General features: G+C 34.9%; 1 protein-coding gene across 5 annotated transcripts in view; it reads right to left on the bottom strand.

Moving 5' to 3' along the window:
- DGKB (diacylglycerol kinase beta) overlaps nucleotides 1-18,554 on the bottom strand; it is a 727,110-nt gene that overhangs the window by 478,603 nt on the left and 229,953 nt on the right. For all 5 annotated transcript variants that reach the window (XR_008372899.1, XM_053553744.1, XM_053553743.1 and 2 more), the window contains 4 exons: nucleotides 17,713-17,832; nucleotides 8,589-8,706; nucleotides 6,344-6,432; nucleotides 6,145-6,261 (listed from right to left, as the gene is read on the bottom strand). Coding sequence is in view for 4 of the 5 variants with exons in the window: in XM_053553744.1 (XP_053409719.1) it covers nucleotides 6,145-6,261; nucleotides 6,344-6,432; nucleotides 8,589-8,706; nucleotides 17,713-17,832 (444 nt within the window). In the remaining variant the exon portion in view is untranslated. The remainder of the gene's footprint in view (nucleotides 1-6,144; nucleotides 6,262-6,343; nucleotides 6,433-8,588; nucleotides 8,707-17,712; nucleotides 17,833-18,554) is intronic.

The raw sequence follows: 18,554 nt of genomic DNA, 5'->3' as shown, positions 1-18,554 counted from the left end.
CCACTTTGTAAAATTTTGCAATGAATAGTTTGTAAATAAAGGCCCATTTAGCTATAATGTCCCATTTTCCCTATGTATGGCAACTTTAGGGTGACCTTGGGGACACCCTGTAGAATCCAGCATAAGGTAAATGTATTTGGGTGGCCATCAACATCACAACAATGTTTGTATACAGAAGTGTCAAAGGTGAGGACATTACATTAGAAGCACTGATCATTTTACAAGCTGGGAGTCAAGTCTGTACAGTAAATCTAAATCATGCACCATATTGCCCAGAGACGTACTTAAGGATGAAATATAAAATGTGAAAGCCAATGAGAAAGTACATATAGTTTCCAGGACCGTATATCAAGCATAAAAATGTATAATCATTTTTGCTGTGACCCTTAACCTGCTCTACAAAGTAAGATATTTACAAAAAGCAAGATAGAAATTATAAAAAGTAATATGTTTACAAAAGACTTTAACAAGTGAACATCAGCAACAATAACAAGTTGCTTTACCCTTTCACCATGACATTTCATGGACAGAAATAGAAAAGGAGAAACTCACTGCATTGCTCTCAGTGTAAAATATACGTGAAGACTGACAATTTTCTTAAAGATAACCCAAACATCAAATACAAAGATCCAAAGATCCTCATCAAGAATAGAAATAAACTACACAACTAATTAATCCATAATGCACCAGGGAAAAGCAATTGTTAACTGTTTTTCTAAATTAAAAAAAAAGTTTGTAGTTATCTTTGCATTTTTAAAAGATTTGATGTAGAAACTGTCACATCATTTTTTTGTATGTCCCATTTATGTTAAGTAATTCAGCTGCATATCTAGGGAAGTCATATAGTAGGAGCAAGTTTTGCCTGAAAGTGAATGAAACACTTGGAAATAATTTCAGAGTTTATGACAACTTCCAATAGCACCTAATTTAGAGCCAGATCTATGTTTATTAGAAAAAGCTATCTCAAGTTATAAAGGAAAAGAAAGTGTACCAGTATATATGTGTGGCAGATTGTACTTATGGGGTAGAGTTGAGAAGAGGGGGTGAGGTCGCTATCGTTTCTGGAGAAGTAAGTGATAGAATCTAAGAAGTCATAAGGTGGAAAAATAGAAAATAAATGCTCATAAGAATTTAGAAGAAAATAAAATAGAAATTATTCTTTAAAAAAAATCCTTGATGGCCAGATATGAAGGAACACATTTGTTGGTTGATACTTCAGTTAGCCCTAATATCCTGCAATTTCAGACTGCTTCCTAACTGCTGGCATCTTCTAACGTGTAATAAACCTTCCACTGACATTGAGACATTTAAACATTACTGCTAGAAGCAAATATTTAATAAAACGAGTACCCCTATATCAAAAGTTGATAATTTTCACGTGTGAAATAGGCATTTTTATGTCAAACCCAAATAACATGTAGCAACTTCCCATAGCTTACTGTGACCAGGAGCAATTCATGACACGTTCTAAATAGAAAGTCAAGGAAACACACCGTCAGAAGAAATGAACACATGTAAGCAGTGAGATCTTCATAATGGCAGAATGTTAGAGAAGAGAGAACCGAGGAAAATATTAAATATATTACTTGGTTCAAATAACTGAAAAATAAAACACAGAACACTGGTTGTCTAAATGTTAGGAAGCAGTTTTCCCTTGTTCTCTCCTAGGTTTTTCCTGTTTTTATTTAATTGTTTAGATTTACAATATTAGATAAAAGTTAATTCAAAGAGCCCAACTATCTACAAGATGACAAACTAGTATATTGAGAAGCTGTAAGTATTGACTGAAAAATGGGTGTGGAAAGGAAGGTTGATTTTTATCTTTAAGTATTTGTTTAAACTTATTTGCATATCTCAGACAGATTTCAAGATTATAGGATGATATGATAAAATAAAACTTAAGTAAGACATATGTTTGAAATTTAATGTTTAACTGTAAGAATAGCATATCAGTGCTTAGAATGTTCCTAGTGAGGACTTCCTCTAACTTGACATTGTATCAAGAACTTCAGGTGATTGGAAAACTATGGACCATCAACCTGCAGCTGGGGCAGATTGTGGTCTAGCAGTGCAGACAATGTTAGCGTGAGACTTGAAACCACTAGAGTGCACTTCACTCTTTCCATTGGGTGTGGAATAGAAGTGTTAAAAGTATTCAGAAAAAGGATGGGTTAGTGTCTAGGAAATTTAAAAGGAAGACAGGGAACATAACTTGGTTCAGTACATGGAATTAAAATTTAAGATGGGTGCATTCAAAGGAATGGGATGGACAAAATACCAGGCAGGGAGGATGCGTAGCCTTCCCCAAGCGACTGCCAACAGAGGGTGTGTAGGGAAGAAAGATGTGCAGTGATGTGCTTAGATTTAGGTTGAATTTTTGAGGAACTGAAAGCAAGTTGAGGTAGGGCACGTTGAGGGCTGCATTTATTATCACAAAACTTATAGGTTGCTAAAGACGGCATGTGATAACAAACTAGTATTTTCAGAAGATCTTTCTGGAGGTGGTATGCAGCCTGTGTTATAGGAAAAGTACCTTCTGTTAGGGAGGTAAGCCAAGAGATTCTGACTCTAATCTAGTCAAGAGGTGCTAAGAGCTTGCACTAGGGCTGTGAACATGGAGACAAAAACTCAAATCCAAGAGAGATATTTTAAGTAGGAAATGTCAAGGCTCACTGATGGGTTGTGTACATAAGATAAAGGTAAAAGACAAGAGTGAAAGAAATTGATTTCTAAGTCTATTCCCAATGACTGAAAGCGTGGTGATACCATGTCTGGGAGAACTAGAAAGTTGTAGGAGTTGCTCTTCGTGAAAATAAATCAATCAGCTTGACTTGTAATTTAGTGAGATTCAAGACCGTGTGATTCTGGAGACGTTTAGTGCCTGTAGGTTCTGTTCTGACTTAGAACTGGGCAATTATTCTTTTAGAGAGGAGAGAGAAATGGCGTGAGTACTCTTGATGGATTACCTTCTGGGCACCAAAAGTGGGTTTTATGCACCCACATAGTATGAACCCTGATTCTCAAGAAGGTTATGTATTACAGACTGAGTACTTACTATGTGTGGGGTCTTGTCCTAAATGTCTACACATATCTATTTGCTCCTTGTTGCTTCCTCATATAATCCTGTAAGTTAGATATTATTAACTCCATTTTACAAATTAAGAAAGTGGCCCCGACTGATTACAGAGATGGCCCGAGATGGCACAACCAGTAAGTGACAGAGATGATCTAGTTGGTCTGACTTATAAATACATACTCAAGCCACTTTCAAAAGTCATATATAAACACAAATACTACTGGCTTTTGGAAAAACCCTGAAATGAAGCCAAGCTTCATTCTCTCTGTTTTCCATTTACAAATTATTCCTCATCTAATCCATTCAGATCAGCCCTCCCAAAGCCCAACATACAGAGCCATTTCCCAATACTCTCATCCCTTCTGCTAGCTCCTTGCTATATTCATAGTACTCCTGGAAAGTATAAAAGCACAAGTAGTTTCAGTTGTGGTAGGCAGTCATCAGTCAGGAGCAGATATGCTTTATACTAAAATTTTCACACAACAGTTCAAGAAAAATATATAAATAATACTAAATATATAAATATTCTACAATAAAAATATCATGTTTAACCTAGACCCACAGCCAATAAATAAGAAACTTTGTCCTCACAATTGCTTAAAATCAAAAATCCAAAAGTGTATCAAGAAGAAAGTTACTTACGAGAGAGCTGTATATTTTTCTAAATATAGCATATGATAACTTTTTCTAATCGTGCACATTTTGTTTCATAAAGTAAATACGAACTCCTGGAACCCCTGGGGCTTATGTTTATAAGAAACAAGGCTCAGGTTGGCCAGAAGACTCAGGATGCGAGAAAGCTTAGTAAGAGGGAAGACATTTTTTCTGCCTCTGCCTTAACCCACCTAGAGCTCCCTGGTTAGTACTGTTTCCTGAATGGAACTTAGGGGTGGATTGAGTGATTGATACATTTTTTAACTTGGTATTAAGACTTTTGCTGTTTATGTTGTATTTAGCCATAGTGACAAATAAAATCATCTTCATGTATTCATTGATATTTAGCATAAAAATAAAATTTTAAGGGCCAGGATCAAGATCAAAGGTAAATGTCTGACTTGTGTGTTGAAAAGGCAGGTGTAGGGCGGTGCCTGTGGCTCAAGGAGTAGGGCGCCCATCCCATATGCCAGAGGTGGCAGGTTCAAACCTAGCCCCGGCCAAAAACCACAAAAAAAAAAAAAAGAAAAGGCAGGTGTAGATTTTGGGGTTCCAGATGAGACGAACCATTAAAATAAAAGGAAGAGAATGAGAAAACAAAATGGAATATAAGGAAATAATGAATTTTAAGATGCTTTGAATAGCAATGAAAGACCACTAGCAATAGTAACATGAGGACAGTCATCAGACTAGACTGCAGAGAAGACAGACATCATGAGATTAAATGGGGAAAAAAGGAGAGAAATCAAAAAAGAAAATTCTAAAAGCTCTAAATCTTAGTTTGCTTAAGCAGAGTATACATTTAAAAACAATGATTTTTTTAAGAAATAAAAAAAAATGTGAATAATAAACCTAAGACATTACATTTGGGATTTATAAAGAATAGAAAAATAATTTGAAATATAAAGAAGTGCATTCTGATATTCTCTAATCTCAGTTTATATCAAAGTTAATATATAACTAGTGAAAGAGGTACTATGTGGAAAAAATAAGAGAGACAGCTTCCTACATGATCAGAAATAAAAACTACATGTATTTTTGTCAATCCTTGGCAAAAAAATTCTAACTTTTTAAATATGCATGAATTTAAAAAAATAAATTAGTTTTAGTCTTGTTAAAACTGAGAATTCAATATGTTTGAGTAGTACCTGTGCGTAATTTAAATCCTTGTTAGACACTTTATTCTAATAACCAAACATTTAAAAAACTAAAACTATCTTTCATAATTGAGAAAATTTCAAGTATATATATAATTTAACTGAATAACAGCTGAAAATGATTGAAGAAAGTGTGTTCATTTAAAAAAAAAAGGACTTAATTGTATTTTTGAGATGTAAGTCAGTTTGTTTTTCTCATTATCCTGTGTATGTGCGTGTTTGCATGTGAGTGTTTAAGAAAATTGTTTAATCTGTGCATTGGCAGTGAGGCATTGTGGGGCATTATAGAGAAATTTATTTGCTTAACTTAGTGTCTCCTAATGGTTTATTCTGACAAAAGCGAAAACATTACTTCTACAAGAGGAATACTCAAACATTAAACTGGAAAACAAAACTCCAGTTTCCATAAATCTTTTTCTACTACCTTATCAACAACAACTGTTCTTGAAATGTGTGATTCTCATTGACTTATGGAAATTAAACAAGAACCAGTAAAGGTACAACCTAATAACTGCATGTATTCCAGAAGTTATTAAAGCCAGCTTTGACAGTCATGCACACTGGGTGAAGTCCTAAAGTTTCCCAGGAAGAACCAATTTATCTCTTCTTTCTTTATTGTGAACAACATTAACGATTACCTTTATTCCCCAATGTAAGATTTCACTGAAGGAACAAGCTAACTACTAAGATTTCACTGAAGGAACAAGGAGCATTATGAACTAAAATATGACCGATTTCCATTTATGCCTAGCCATATAGTCAAGGACAATTTGCTTAAAGTTTTTTAGTATCTTCACTGTGTAATTAAATTATTGTGCCGCATTGTTCATCTGTCTATCCTTTTAAAGGCCATGGATCTTGTGAGTAAAATAAATTTGTGAAACCTTACAAAATAGAATTGTGAGGTAGAAGGAGGGCTGAGCTCTACCCAATCAGCATCCAGCTTTGATTGCCCATCCCTAGCTGCCATCTTTGATTACCTTCCTGGGAAGCACTAGAGCTCCACGGAACACACTTTGAAAATCATATGATTGTGTCATCGCAAAGATTGTTACCAGCTCTAAGATTCTCGATTGTACAAAAAGAAAGCTGAGTGTGGTCCTATCCCTTTGCAAGCCAGATGAAATAAGAAGCTTCTAGGGTTTTATGCTGATCATAAAGTTCAGGGAGCCCGCCCAGAGTAGGACTCTCAGAGAGTGAGAGACACACAGTCTTCAATATGAGTGAATGCTGGGATTTGTTTCCAGTGCTACTCACTGTGATCTGGCACCAAACACAATGCAGTCCTGTCAGGCCCTGGTAACATTTCACCGTTTTGTGGCACTTATCGCACTTGGTCGGGCAGTTGCCTTCAACCCAGTAATGATGCATAACCTAGAACAGAAGAGCATCACCGTGGTGAGAGGAGTCATTAACACTCCCCACCTTCAGAAAGCAAGCACAGTCACAAACTTACATCCGTGTTCTTTTTGGACTTCACATAGGTCTTGATGCAAGAGGGAGGTGCTCTGGCCACACAGCGTTCATGGACTGTGTACTTGCAGACTGAAAGGAAACAGGTACACAAATTCAGAGCTAATCCTGGTCCTGATTGCAATTTTATAGGGAAAGAATGACATTAACAGAACCTCATTTCAGATCCACTGCTCCCTAATCAATCCAATCAGCCACATCAAGGAAAAGTCCAAGTCGACTGTTTCTACCATAGAATACAAAAGGCCAATTAGTACAGGAAATATTATGCATGTAAAAAACTAAGACTCCTCTATCATGGCAGAGCAGGAAATGCTTAATTAAATCAGTCCTCACTCAAATTTTTCACAATAATTCCCAGATGACAAAAATATTAAAGACAAATTGATGACTGCCAAATGGCTCGGTGTCATTTGCTAGATGGAAGAGATCTATGTTTTAAAAAGTATAGGCATGAGAGCAGCTGGCAGGCTTGGAAATAAAAGCCCATGAGTTTATGCTATTTTGTCTATTGATTTATCTCAACCTTAAATGGCTGATTAGTCTTTTTCCACAGAATAGATTTTATCATACATGCCAACCCTTCAGTAAAAGTTAATCCCTCACCCGCCATCAAAGCATTGTTTGTCCAAAAGGAGCAATTTCTGCTAGGCAGCAAGTGGTATATACCTGCAAAAATGTGTTTATATGCAAATATATCATAAACAAGCACATATATATACTTTTTTGTATCTTCCATTTTTTTGTGGTTTGAACCTGAATACAGATATTTTTCAGTAAACTGCTGGTGTCAAATCAAGAGTTCTATATATAAAGAGAATAAAATATAAATAAAAACAACCAGGTTGAACTCTCATAAAAACAGAAACAAAAACTAACCACCGCCTGAAATCAGAATGAAAAATATTAAATCCAAATAATACATAGATATAATAAAACTCTTCCAAAATATTTATATCTTTGATTTTTCTTTGGCAAAATTGACAGAGAAAATGTACTTTCTCTTCTATTCCATCTGACTGATAATGTTGAGTGTCACATTTACTACACTCACCAGTAAAAGCTTGTTACTAAATGTCTCATTCTTTATTTCTCACTCTTTATACCACCACCTTATTTGAGAGTTATAGTTTTGCTTCATAGTCATAGAATCTATCGTAAAAATACCTTTACTTAAAAATAATAGAACTTTAAAAACAAAACACTTCCTATTTATATGGAGAATGTTCTAGTATAACTAACTTTTCAAACTTGGCCAGGAGAGACTGTACTTTAACAGGCCGTGTGACAAATTCTATGTAGCGTTACTAAAATCCTTAAACACTTAAGAAGTCCTATACCTACGTAGCACTACAACATGATATGCGATGTCAAATAATACAATCTGAGAAAAAGTAATGTCTCAACATACCACCAAAGAAGAGGCTAGCCTACAAAAACAAAAAACAAAAAACCCCCGAAATATCTGCTTTGCTTCAGTAGAAACGTTGGGGGATGTAAAATTTTCTCAGGTAAATAAGCTGTAGATTTAAAAATACTTAGGTGATTTAACAAATTAATAATTACATACATTATTAAAAATTAGAATCAGCAGTACTGTATTAATAGAATAAAAGGAACACTGGAAACATGAACGAACTAAAATTTTAAAAATCACCATTCCAATATCTACTAACAACATATAAAGATTTCCTTTATGATAGTACTGAAAATAATGTGCTTGAGGTATAAGGCACGTTTCTATTCTTTGTGATTTCTTCATTTGAAAATAAATCTGTTTTAATCAATTAATGTCCATGTTTTATTTAAAAAAAAAAAAGACCAGAAGGAATCAGCTCATTATAAGAAGTCCATGCGAATAAAGTGGCTAAATCATGCGGAAAAAAAGATACATGTGAGTAAGATATAAACATTAAAAGCTAGTGGAAATCTTTAAAATAATCCCAGCAGAAACAGGGAATAATGAATACATTAAACTATGGTGGGAAAAAAAATGGCTCAGGAATTGAAAAATGTCCTTCATTCTTTACCAAGGGGATAGTTTCCATAACTAAACATGTAAAACTAAAGTAATCTTACAATTCAAATTCACATGATAGGAAAGCAAACCACAGGTACAGGGATAGTCTGGATCACTTCTTAGGTCTCCATCTACTGACAGGACTATTGCACAGAATCAGCCTTTCCTACTCAATGTGACGACGTCCAGGCAGAGCAAACGTACTCACAGGAGCAGCAAAGGCCCTGCTTCCCCACGCCGATGAGCATGTTCAGACACAGGTTGCAGTAGGCAGGTTTGTTAAAGTGCTTGAGTCTCCACACGTGCTGTCCATCATCCTTCACGTTCTGTACAGGACGTAGGAGAAACAGATTTCACTTAATGAAATAAACAGTGGAAGATGTAAATGCCAATAAAATTCAGAGCAGGACTGAAGCTTGTGAAGACAATCTGTTATTTCATCTCTGACTTTCTCCAAGATCACCACAGAGTCTAGAAAAACACATGTGTGCGAGTGGAAGGAGAGAGTGCTAGCAAATCGCTGATGCTGTAGCAACTCACAAATTCTTGCCTAATACCAATACTTTGACAGCGCACCCCAAGCCATCATAATAACCTGCCAAACTGAGCTCTCCCTAAGAACAGGGACATGTCTGCCTCACCTTTATTAAGTACTTTATCCTTAGGATAGTTTCATAAACAAATAAATGGAGAGAAATTACTCAAGAGAAAGGCTGATAAATGAAAATTTGCAAAGATTTTGTTATGCCTTCCTTGGTAGTCGGAATGTGCAAAAGTCAGGATAATGGTTAGGTCATGTAAAGAGGATGGGATGGGAATGGAAAAGCAATACATAAAAGGTATCAGTGATGTTTTAGGGCTTCCTGTGAGGATCCCTTATATCATATTATATATTAATATTTTTCTAGATGTCTCAAATAGTACATTTTTAACAATAAACCTTGAGAGGATCTAATTATGTTACCTGTTTACTCCCACATTTATACAATATGATTTTAATCTCACAGTAAGTAATTAAAGGCATTAAAGCTACTTTACCATATTTATCTATAATAACCACTATAGTTATTTTCCACAATAAAACTTTGAGTTTAGGTTACTTTCCCACTTCAGTAAAATACTGTAATCATTGTTCACTCATCTAAGTAAAACTATATAATCCACATCATAATGGCTACTTCTCTAATGTATGTTTAATCACATCTGCCTTGTTCAAGATTAAGATTAAGTAGGAAGGGCAAGGTGGCTCATGCCTATAATCCTTGTGCTTTGGGAGGCTGAGGTGGGAGGATCACTTGAGGCCAGGAGTTCTAGATGAGCCTGGGCAACATAGCAAGACCTTATCTCTATGAAAGCAAAAATTTTAAAAATACCCAGGTGCACTTATGTGCACCTGTAGTCCCAGCAACTTGAAAGGATTGCTTAAACCCAGAAGTTTGAGGCTGCAGTAAGCTATGATTGCACCACTATACTCCAGCCTGGGTGAAAGAGTGAGAGTCTTTCTAAATTAATTAATTAATTACAGTGAAATAATTTGATGTTTATGAATCTCCTGAACCTTTTTACAAGAATGTCAAAATGTTAAATTAAGTGACTACATATTATTGCTTTTATTGTCATAATTTCTTCCTTTAGCATGTACTCAGTACATATCTACTAAATTGCACCAAACTCTGATTAATGTCAAATATCATTTGTTGATATTCTATTGAAACCATATAAGTCATAGCTTCAGGTTAGTCAAATTGTCCTGTATCTTATAACACATTTATCTTATAATATTTTGTTTACCTACTATTTGATGAGTCACTAATACTAATTCTATAAAAACATGCCAAGATCATCTTGTTTCTCTTGATAATAAAATATTAATTATAATGATCCTAACCACTTTTTCCTATTCCCAGTCAAGAGATACGCTGTTAGATTTATAAGAGAGGAAATCTATAGTAACTAATGCTTACATTAGAACCAGAAATGTCAAATTTGAATCATAATATGAAACATTAATGATGAAAATGTTTCCTAGGAGATAATTCTCCATGGGTCTCTTGAATTTCTTCATGTTTTGCAAGCAGTAGCACTATCCTTTTTTCCAGGCTATATTTTCAAAGATAATTGAATAACAAACAACCTTGGGCAACACAGATGTCTCTTCCTACAGAGAAGGCAGGTTTACTTACCATCCAGTACAATAAAGATAATCTCTCCTTTCTAAACAAAGGTTAAACATGTTTGCCATTGCACATTATAATAGATTAAGTTTTCCTAAGCCAGGGGTTCCAAGCTCTGATGTTATGCACAGCAATTACTTGGTCATGCTCCATCACCCCCATGAGGGCAAAATAAACTGGCTCAAATTTGAAGTTCTAGTTGCTTGTTTTTCTATGAATAACAAAGTCAATTGTTTCTGATCCAGGAGTCTCATGTCTTCTGCCAACATCCATGAAACCCTGGCAAGCTGCTAACACCTAATTTGCAAGAAGAGTAAATCTCAGACCCTTTAAAATTCTTCATAATGCTCAGATTTGTCTTTCTGACAAGGAACTAATAAGCTCTCAACAAAAGTGGCTATGCGGAAGGTGTCAAGAAGAGAATTTCAGAAAACTTAGACATTTCTATTTTCTTTTAAAACTTAAGAAATAGGCTGCATAGCAATTTCTGAAACCAGTTCTGGTTTGCAAGAGATTTCTAGTTGATTTATAATGTTTAAAATTTATATGTTTAAGTTTTCTATATTTTCCAAACTATCTATATTTTTAAATTTTTATTCTCATAAATAAAAAGTAAACATCTTAAAGTGGAAAGTTTAAATATGGGGTTATTTTTTAAATAAATTAATAAATGTTAAAATTGACAGTTAAATGCTTAAAAAGTGTTAAATAAAAGAAAAAAGGGGAAAAATTTAATTTTCACATGTATTACTGTTCTTAGAATCTTGTCATTTTATTTTTAAATGATTGTCCATTACATGTGAATAAGCTTCATCCTCTGAAGAGCACATATGGACTAAGTTAGCTGGCATTTTCCTTATCAAAAAAACAAACAAGTCTGAACGTGGGTGTTCTGTCAATCAGACAACTTAGCCATGTTACAAGCTGCAACTGATATACAAATCCATTACCCAGGCATAAAGTGCTTTACCAAAATACAAATTAAATAGCTTTATAGCTCTTAGCCGGATATATTGCCAAAATATGCAAGGGATGAAATATGTATGTGACTTCTTTAAAGGAAGAAATTGAAACCAGGAGCCAACTATTTCTCAGCAGTGGAAATTGTACTCCAACTCTCTGTATTTTCATGTCCTGTCTTGTTTGTCTAATTCAGATTGTAAACTTAGTGGTGGAGGGGAAGAATCTGTCTCTTATATTCTGTCAGCCAATAGAGCCCCTTCCTATTAGTACTTCTATTGCAAAAAAATATTTATTGCCAAGAAAGCAATTCATTTTTTTATAAAAGAGAAAGAAATAAATAAACAGGGAATTCAGAAGGCTTGATTTCTGGCCTACTATAAAAATGTGAATAAGCCATTTCACCTTTTTTCTTATCTTACTCTCTAATGAAATAAAAGCACCCACTTTGCTTTCCCAGGCCATGGTGGTGTGAGGTTTCATTATACAATACCTGTGAAGTTAATTTAGCTCCTCAAAAGACTAGTGTTACATAAACAGCAAATATTATTACTGCCATTGGGTTGAGTTGTGCAACATCCAAACGTTTGAGCCAAAACAATTAAGAAGGATATTTGAAGTCTGACTATATTTTATTTCATTAAAAAAAAAAAATGTGCTGGTTTCATATACAATCTGAAATATTCTCATCAAACTGTTCAACGTAGCCTTCATGGTATTTTCTTAGTTACTATATGTAGGCATTTGTATTCCGCATTTTGTACCCCTTGATTGCACTAATGTACACAGCTATGATTTAACAATAAAAATAAATAAATTAATAAAAAAATGGATTGAATAAAAAAATAAATTGTTCTTTTTTTTCATTACCAAACATAACCCTCTCTGTTATAATGAAGCAGTCCAGTTCTGTGCTTGTGACAGAGAAATGCTTAATGAATCCTAGACAAGTCCGTGCTGATAAGGAGCTTTCCATCTTCCTCAATTCTCAATTCCCTAGAAGTCAAAGGGATGTTTCAAAGGAAAGAATCTCTTTGGAACTTTTGGAAACCTATTTCACTATCCTAGTGATCTCCGAAGTTTTAGCTTTTCCCTAAATACTTCAAAGATCACATAAAATGTTCAAGTCAATGAGGGCATTGTAAGTATTTTGTTTTCAGAAGACCCTAACGAGAAATTTCAGTGACAGCCTGGCCCGAATGCTTCTACCCCCTACAGGTGTTCCACTTGACCTAGAGAAGACGTAAGTTGAAGATTACTTCTAACTCGTTATACACTGAGGACACTGAAATTACACACTTATTTATTCAAGGTCTCCAAAAGTTATAACAATATGAAAGAAACTATTCTTTTAGACAAAAAGGTGAGCTGTATTAAGTCAAGGCAAGGAAAATGAAGAGAGAAGTTTTAAAATTCTGCTTAGAGTGTAATCAACTGCTTGTCTCCTCACTGCACTCTCAGAGGTCGGGCTGGAACCCTGCCACTACTGAGGCTCAAGGGCAAACTCCAGAGCAGGTAACACTCCATAGTCATTTTCCTAGAATCACCTAATCCTGAATCTCAAGAAATATTGTATTTATCTAGCTTCTAACACTTTTCTAGATTGAGTGATTTATAGACAGCAGAATAAGAACTCTCAACTCAATTGCAATTTTTAAAATTAGAGTGTGAAACATCAGTTTTCTAAATACTATTTAATTTACTAAAAATACATCATCTTCTCCTCTCCATCACTCAGAGATTTCATCAGAGGACACATTTCATTTTACTTAATGGAATCAGACCAAAAAAAAAAAAAAAAAGGAGAAGAAGAAGAGTGTATCCTAAACCATCTCCATTTAAGGAAAAGTTTAAATTACATATGGAGATTAAAGACGAGGACTTTTATAGCACTTATTGTAATATCAAAATATAAATCCTTTCAAAACCATCCATAGGCCTGATGTGGGCACAGCAACCTGCCACTAACAAGGTAAGGTATCCTTATGTCAAATGAGGCTAAGGCTTAAATGTATATTCTGGTTTTAATGATAATACGAATTCATGTTATCTCTGAAAAGAAATTTTTATAGAAAAAACCACTGGCAGGGCGGCGCCTGTGGCTCAGTCGGTAGGGCGCCGGCCCCATATACCGAGGGTGATGGGTTCAAACCCGGCCCCGGCCAAACTGCAACCAAAAAATAGCCGGGCGTTGTGGTGGGCGCCTGTAGTCCCAGCTACTCAGGAGGCTGAGGCAAGAGAATCGCTTAAGCCCAGGAGTTGGAGGTTGCTGTGAGCTGTGTGAGGCCACGACACTCTACCGAGGGCCATAAAGTGAGACCCTGTCTCTACAAAAAAAAAAAAAAAAAAAAAGAAAAAACCACTGGTGATCAAAAATTATGGATTTCAGAAGTCAAAGAATTATTGTTTTTCTCTTAGAAAATATATGTTAACCTGAAAGAGTATGAGAAAAGAAAGGTCATGTTCTTTACTAACTTCTTTTCATTTTCTCCAGAAAGCGCAACGCCAGGCACAAAATGACCTACTTAGTCAATAATAGGACCACAGAGAAGATCGATTTGATGAAGTTCAGTAATCCTAGGCTATCTCTCCATTAATCATCATGCTTTGCTGTGGTTGTCTGATTATGCAAACAAAGTTAAAGGTATCAGGTTCATTTCTCCTGGATGATTAAAAATAAATTAAAACTCTTTCTGTTTGTAACATGGCAAATTATTGACAGAATACATGAGCAGTTAGCACATCATTATTTGACATTGAATCAAATCTGACCAACATCCTGTTTCTGTAAATAAAGTTTTATTGGAATATAACTTTGCTGGTTCATTTACACTGTGGGTGCAATTTTACTATAACAGCAGAGCTGAGCAGTTGTGACCTAGACCCTATGGTCCCAAAGCTTAAATTATTTAATATATGTTTCTTATAGACAGTTTCTAAGCAGTGGAACAGAGTCTATTGCTAAATACAGTTATTTAAAAACAAAAATATACATTTACAAACATGTTTGCTAACAATTTTTCAATGAAATGAATACTGAAGGAAGAATGAATAAGTCTCAGGTATAAATTTTTTATCGTGATCATCAGAATCAAAAAGCCATCTAAATTATAGGTTTTCTATCACATGTAGGAGACACTAAGATTTTGTACCCTGCTTCATCAGTTCATCTGGGGCATGATAGAGTTTGTGGAGCCTCTTACTCTCTAGCATTTGGTATAGAATTGATTCCTGATAAATTATAGACCTGACTTTGTTATTAAAACAGATATTCTTCAATAAAGTAGCCTTTCTAACTTCTGTTAATGGAGAAAAATAAACTACAATGAAATCATAACTCTTGCCTCTTACACTAGGAGTGAGGGTTACTCTCCAAGGGCAACACTCTTCTATGTGTAATTTGGCTAGGACACTATAGTCACTGCTAAATACACTGTGGTATTTAACATGCACTATCAATTAGAATCTACTCCCCGAGCTCATAATTGACAACTGAAAAGAACATATAGGACAGAATAACAAGACAGGCTTGGCAATAAATGGTCAGATTCCAAGCTACAGTATCTAGATTTCCAATTTAATAAGCAAAGGGGAGGGGAATTGCACCATGGATCAAAGTCTCTACAGGTAATAATGTAACACATTAACTGCCTACAGATAGGGAATAAATCTAAATTACTAAAAAGGCCCCCATCACTCCATTGTCTTGGTGACACTCCAGCTTTTTAAAACAATTACCATGACTTAAAATTAAAAAGCTGTTTCTAAAAAACAAATGCTTTATTTGGTGATCATTACACATGATTGCATGGCTTATGTATTTTTTAAAAGACAATTTAAAATAAGGATGGCTTATTCTTTTAAAAAAGAAAATGTGAAAGAAAAGGGAAATTTCTTCTTTCACATTTGTTCTTCCTAGGGGCGAAAAAAATCCAATCCTTTATGATTTAAGGTGCCCTCTTAATGTTAAAATAATGTAGCTCTGCCATCTAGTGGCATCCACTGGTAACACAACTCTGGAACACATTGATTGCTCCTGTTTAGCTCCCCCAAATGCCTTTTCACTAAAAACACAAAATACAAATTTACAAATATATTATAAAGTAAATTACACCCAAGGAACAGAGTGTACATTAAGAGCAAGGAATTGACCTCCAATTGAAATAAATTTACTGCTATACAAGAAATTAACGATATATTTATATTTGCTTAAAAGGCTTTTAGTTAAATGCATATGAATTTGTAGATATATTATCCACACTATTTATACAAATTCACAAACATATACATTTACAAATTAAACTTGAAAGAGTTTCTACACAGTTTACAAAGAAAAACATCTCTCTCAAAACTTCCGGTGACATTTAAAGTACAGGTGACTAATTCTACCTTTCTGCACTTTTCTCTCCCACCTTCTGCTGCTACCCATTTCCTGAATCATTCCTGCATCTTCCCTTCTTCTTTCCTAGTAGAATTTCCATATATACATTCAATATACAGATTGAAAACATAAAATTCCTTTTCTCGGAGCCATTATGACCGGAAATTTCTGACTAGAGCCCTCTGACAACTATTTTTCAGCATAAGGTTGCTCTACATTAAACCTTAAGATGTTAACATTTTGTCAGTTTTCTTTTTGTTTTCTCCCACCAGTGTGATTTAAATAATACTTTTGTCATGAGGTACATGAAGAAGTAAATAAATACTTATAATATAGAGTCATATTACAAGGTATTACAAAGTGACAGTAAATTATGTGCATCTAATCTACATGTGTAGTATAAAAACATCAGGTACAAGGAAATATGGTTTCATTAATTTTTAAAGTGTAGAAATATATTTAGAACAATATTTATTATCTCTAGTTTTAATAAATTATTTTGAGGGTTATTTCCTTTGAATCACCTATTAGTATTTTTTTATTTTCCTTTATCTGACTATGTCTAAAATGCCGTAGGCCATTATGTTTAAAAAAATATATACATAGAAAAGGGTGCCTAAAAATGTAGACACATTTTAAGAAAGAAAATAACTGCATTAAAATTGTAATACTCAGCCGGCACCTGTAGCTCAGCAGCTAGGGCGCCTGTCAAATACACCTGAGCTGGCGAGTTCGAATTCGTCCCTGGCCTGCCAAACAATGATAACTACAACCGAAAAATAGCCAGGCATTGTGGCATGTGCCTGTAGTCCCCTTACTTGGGAGGCTGAATCAAGAGAATTGCTTAGGCCCAAGAGTTTGAGATTGCTGTGAGCTGTGACGCCATGGCACTCTACCCAGGGTGACATAGTGAAACAGTGACTCAAAAAAAAAAAAAAATTGTAATACTCAATGTGTACCAGTAACATTTGTTATCCTGTTATTCTATCTTGTATCTGTTTTTTTTTATTGTTGCAGTTTTTGGCCAGGGCTGGGTTTGAACCCACCACCTCTGGCATATGGGGCGGGTGCCCTACTCCCCTGAGGCACAGGTGCCGCCCTGGTTTTTTGGGTTTTTTTAGGAGAGACAGAGTCTTGCTCTTGCTCAGGCTGATCTCTAATTCCTTAGTTCAAGCACTCCACCTGCCTTGGCCTCCCAGAATGCTACGATTACAGGTATGAGCCACCGCACCTGGCCTGTATCTTGTATCTTTTATCATTGCAGTCAAATGTGACTTGAGTATTTACAATTTTAATACAGTTTTTCCTTTTCTTTAACTACGTATACATTTTTTTGGCACCCTGTATGTGTGTGTGCATAATCTCCTCTCAACTGCTTCAGATGTATAATTGCTTTCTGTAAGTACTGGATATCAATAAAATAGATTCTCTTTATAGGGAAGGGGAATATCGAATGGGATGTAGCACCACAAGGACCACAGAAAACAATAATGTCGCAAAAGTTCTTGCTTTTGGTGATATAAGCTCACTAAGTTTTTTTTGGAAAAACTAGATTTCACTTTAAGTACAGACAAGCAAAAGAGAGAAAATATTTTTTGAATACGAAGGTAATACGGAAAATGAATCACTGTGTTCGGGGTAAGCATTGTTACATAAGGAGTTATTACTAAATTGCGCCATGGCATACTTACTAAAAGTCCCAGGCACTAACTAAATACTTAAAGGTAGAAAATCAGCAGATCAATTTATAATCCAAATGTGTAGTAGAGAACCTCACTGATTACCACCAGGCCACCCTCCTTCGTGTAAATGCTTACATTTTCCAAGCCCAGGAGCACAAGAAGTGGAATAGTTGTCATTCCTCCTTGAATCCATTCCTCCAGAGACACTGTTCCATCGTGGTCATAGTCAATTTCTTCCATCATTTCATGGAGAATCTGGAGTAGAGGAGATGAGGTAAAATGTACAATGAATCAATAAAGTAAATTTCATATGATATCACAAATCATTACATTAATTTGGTTATAAAAATCATGACTAACGGTTAAATAGGGATAAATGTCCTGGTAATTCAGTACAATATTAATCCCATTACTGAGAAAAGAGTGACTTTGTTATGATTTCTAAAACTTGGCTACTTACACTTATCACCTTTTAGAAATAAGTGATAAACTTTTTAATATTTTTTCAAGGAACACAGCTAAAACAAGAAGTCATCTTTAACGTGAGAATGAAAGTGGTCTTTAATTACTTTCTCTAGGTTATTGTTTTAGGTTCATATATATGCCAAAAGATGTCTGAACAAATTAACTTCATGGCAAAGAGCTCAAATAATTATTTGCTAAGTGGTAAGGGGCAAGGGAATTAAGGTGCTTTTAATTGCCTGTCAGAACTTAATAGAGCCAAGAAGTTAAAGGATCAAATCATGTTTGATTAGATTTCATTTTGAACCATGATTTGCACATAATATTTCAAAATGTTCTTACTGGTTATTTGTAACACATTTACCTGTATGTGGTGTGGGGACACTATCAGTACTGACTTCAAAGGGGCACATTGTGAGGATTAAACAACTTAATGTATTATAAACAGAAGAGCCCCTGGCATGTATAGTAAGTGACCTATAGAGTTATGTTACTATTAACAGAACATTGAATCC

The sequence above is a fragment of the Nycticebus coucang genome, chromosome 11 (assembly GCF_027406575.1).
Source record: "Nycticebus coucang isolate mNycCou1 chromosome 11, mNycCou1.pri, whole genome shotgun sequence".
In the NCBI taxonomy this organism is placed as follows: domain Eukaryota; kingdom Metazoa; phylum Chordata; class Mammalia; order Primates; family Lorisidae; genus Nycticebus; species Nycticebus coucang.
The sequence above is the reverse complement of the archived record's forward strand: the minus strand, read 5'-3'. Positions and strand labels throughout refer to the sequence as shown.